The sequence below is a fragment of the Henckelia pumila genome, chromosome 1, assembly GCF_033568475.1.
Source record: "Henckelia pumila isolate YLH828 chromosome 1, ASM3356847v2, whole genome shotgun sequence".
In the NCBI taxonomy this organism is placed as follows: Eukaryota; Viridiplantae; Streptophyta; class Magnoliopsida; order Lamiales; family Gesneriaceae; genus Henckelia; species Henckelia pumila.
In genome coordinates, this window is record NC_133120.1 from 13557265 (window position 1) to 13561270 (window position 4006).

The 4006-nt window shown below is 41.9% G+C and overlaps 1 protein-coding gene across 1 annotated transcript; it reads right to left on the reverse strand.

The window, feature by feature from the left end:
• Positions 1 to 440: 440 nt before the first annotated feature.
• Positions 441 to 1763, reverse strand: LOC140859832 (uncharacterized). The gene is made up of 3 exons (XM_073262411.1): positions 1260 to 1763; positions 881 to 1118; positions 441 to 646 (listed from the first exon to the last, which is right to left on the reverse strand). Exons 1-3 carry the CDS (start codon positions 1761 to 1763, stop codon positions 441 to 443), a joined length of 948 nt encoding a protein of 315 aa, XP_073118512.1.
• Positions 1764 to 4006: the final 2243 nt, after the last annotated feature.

The window sequence follows — 4006 nt, forward strand, 5'->3', positions numbered from 1 at the left end:
TCTTTCAGTTCTTTCATTTTCGTAGGATCCAATCTATTCGGTGCCTTAGAGATTGACAGAGTATTCGGTAACAAGTCAATAGAGAACTCGACTTTTCTATCAGGCGGAATACCTGCAACATCGCCTAGAAACACATCCTCAAAATCTCTGAAAACGTCCACATCTGAAATATCTGGACGTGCTGAAAACTCTATCAAAGATATGCGGGCTAAGAATGCCTCACATCCATCATGCACCAACTGCTTAGCTTGCAAAAAGGATATAATCTGAGTCCTCTTCGAACCCCTAGTAGTCTCAAACCAAAATGGTTCTTCTCCCTTTGGTCTGACCATCACTGATCGTTGCTGGAAGTCAATCACCACAAAATTCTTTGATATCCGGTCCATCCCAAGTATTATGTTGAACTCAAGCATGGGCAACACTATCAGATCTGCACTCACTCATTGCCCTTGCAACAAGAGCTCAAGATTCTTCACTATATTCCTCGTGGACAGTTCTTCCCCTGATGGGATGGTCACTGTGAATCCACCAAACAACTCTTCGTACTCAATACCCCGCTTGAGGTCAAAAGCCTCCAAAATAAAAGAATGTGTAGCCCCCGAGTATAACAAGGCTCTAGTGGCCATACCGGCTGCTAAAATTATACCTGCATTGAAGTGATTACAACCACAGATAGATTGAAAACAAACAAGACTAGTTCTACTTAGGTTCATTCTAATTCATCATATTCCCAAATTCAGAATTAATCATGCTAACACACAACAACTAACACAAAACATTCTACCTAATAAGTTCACATTCCCAATAAGAAAAGCTCATAATAAAAAATTTCATCTACGAATCAATTAAATCACCCTTAAACAAAAGCTCTAAATATTACCTATGATGAGCGTGTTATCAGGATCAGCCTCCTTGGCCTGCATCACAAAGACTTTCCCCTGAGTCGGCGTCCTGTGTTGTGGACAATCCGAAGCTATGTGCCCTGGCTTCTTGCACCAAAAACAGACTCCTGCGCCTGCCAAACACTTCCCATGATGGTCACGCTTGAAATCCGGGCATAAGGGCTTCTCCCCAGTCTTGAGAGGAGCGGGTCTCTGGGCCTGGTGCCCCTGAGGTCTCTGAGAATGATGCCATTGGGGCCTATGGGCCAGATGCCCCTGAGGTCTTAAGGGTCCTTGCTATCTCTGTGGCCCAGTAAATGGCCTCTTGCCCTGTTGCTGCTGGTGACCCTGATGAGTGAAGGTCCTCTTGTTATGAACCTCAGCACTGATGTCCTTCAAGGACTGCTCGGACCGTAAAGCCTTCCTGATAGCGGCTCCATAGTCCACGGGCTCAGCCATCATCACATCCCTACGAATATTAGGCCTCAGACAAGCAACAAAATGTTGCAGCTTCTCCGCCTCATCATTCCCTATCAATGGCACGAAGTGGCAAGCTATCTCAAATTTGCGCACAAACTCGAATACAGTCAGATCTCCCTGCCGGAGACTCATGAACTCTTTCTTCAACTGCGCCCTCACCTCAGCCGTATAGTACTTCTCATTGAAGAGAGTCTTGAATGCTTCCCAAGTCAGGGTGGTAACATCAACAGTCTTCTCTACACCCTCAAACAACAAGGCGGCGTCATCCTTGAGTAGGAACGTCATATAGCAAACTCGGTTTCCATCTCCCAACTCCATATAGCGGAAAATCGCCTCAAGCGAGCGAATCCCTCCCTCCGCTACCATTGGATCCATAGCATTGGAAATGTCCTTAGGATCCATCTTCCTGAACTACTCATAGATCGCACTAGGTCTAGCTCTCGGGGCCTCGGAATGCTGCTCTAAGATACGAGCCAAGCCAGCTAGAACCTAAGCCCCAACATCAACTGGTGGAGGGGACGGAGGAGGTGGCGGCGGCGAAGGAGGCGATGGAGGTGGAGGTGTGTGAAGGTCACGACGAGGCACCATCTGTACGCAAGTTCAAATTCCCACATTCAAATTTCATGCGTTAAGAAAAATATTTTATTTAAACTCAAACATGCTCAAATAATTTAAGAAACTAGTGCTACTAAACTTAACAAATGACAGTAAATGAAATTTAAATCTTATAGACTTTGAGGCGAGATCCCTTGAGTTTCGGCAATCGACAGTAGGCACAACCCAAACCAATATCGTGCTCTAATACCAACTGAGACGACCCTAACCCTCTAAATAACAAAATATAAATAAAGAATTGCGAAATTTTAAAAAAAATTTGCCATGACTCGCTTTAAAATATTGTAAGCCCAACTGACACAGTCAGCAATTCAAATCAAAATAAAATAAACACAAGATAAAAATCCAAATACGATAGTCATAGATCCATTAAAGGAAAGTTAATCCCACACAGTTGCGGAATAATAAACTGTTAAAGTTTACATGCCAAATATTCTAAAGCAGGAAAAACACATCCTGCAAATGACTGACAGTGTATGAAATACTACAACTCATAAATAAAAACATCAAAGTTTGCAGAACAACTAAAAACACGTCGGTCAAGGGCCTGCACCACCGGTGACCTCGCCCTGGGGTTCCTGCCCCTCGATCTCAGTGAAAAACTCCTCACCTGAAAGCAATAAGTGTAGTGAGTCTAACAGACTCAGCAAGAATATGGGGGGGGGGGGGATAACGAGTACTAAATAAATACAAGCACAGATAGATTAAAAATAACTTGTAATAAAATACCTTGTGCCATTAATTTAAACAAATGATTTCTAAATGAAAGGAGTGAACATGAATGAAACAAATGCATGACTAAGTTGAACATAAGCAATATAACTGAGTAAACTGTACGGAAACATAGACATAAATATTTGAACTTAGATCCTTGAATTGTGACTCTGTGAATTCGATCATGATCATGGCTGCAGTGCACTATGCCGCAAGGAAGTCAGGATTTCTCCCAACCCGTCTTGCCCATACTTGGTGAGGGATGCTAGGATTTCTCCTGGCCCATCCAAACCCATACTTGTTAAGGGAAGCCAGGATTTCTTCCGGCCCATCCAAACCCATAAATTTTGTAAGGGAAGCCAGAACGTCTCCCAACCCGTCCAAACCCATACTTTCTATAGTCACAACCATCTCACTTTGTTCCTAAAAATATATTCTTTCATTCTTGAATATGTGACTTAACATGCATATGTAAATATGACGTACATGTAAAAATTTGACCAATGATCATTCAAATGAATCACACATGGATGACCGGAATGGTGATTTAGGGAGCAACCATGGGTAGGAATCTAAACCATATTCTTGCGCTTAGGACAATTCGAGCAGTTCGCCCATAAAACTTATAACTCACTCATTTCTTATTCAAAAAGGATTTTTCTTGATAACACATTCCCCACACACTTAATGCTAAGTTTAGAATTCATCCTCGAAGTATTATTCCTATCCAATCATTTTATAAAAAAATTATTTCGGACAGCACCATCAATCAATTTTGAAATTCTGCACCTAATTCTTCAAATGCTTAGAACTCGAACAAAACTTAACCGAATTAATTCCCGCTTTCACCGACATAATCTTAAAATTCTAGAACAATTCCAGACCCGAGACCTTAGCATAATTCTACTTTTAAACCTGCCTTAATCATAGGGTTCCGGACAGCCCCAATAGTTCCAAAATTCTGCTCATGTCACCATCCTTTTACTCAATCCAAAACTTATCTATGTGTCTCTCAACTCCAAGCCACTATCCTAGTACCAAAAACAACATTTAAGATCACCCAAAACCCCCTTTAAAAATCATCACAACCAGCCCATCTCAGCCCCACGAACCAACCAAAAACGAGCCCCCTATCTCTAGGCCATTCGAATTTCCTCTAAACAAACTCCCATTCCAACTTCACACATCCTAACGCTACCATGTGAACTACATATCAACCATGGTAGCTCTAAATTACCATCCAAATCAACACAACAAACACAAAGTGTTCGAACCAAAACATGAATATATATAATCTGGAAATTTGAATCGAACCA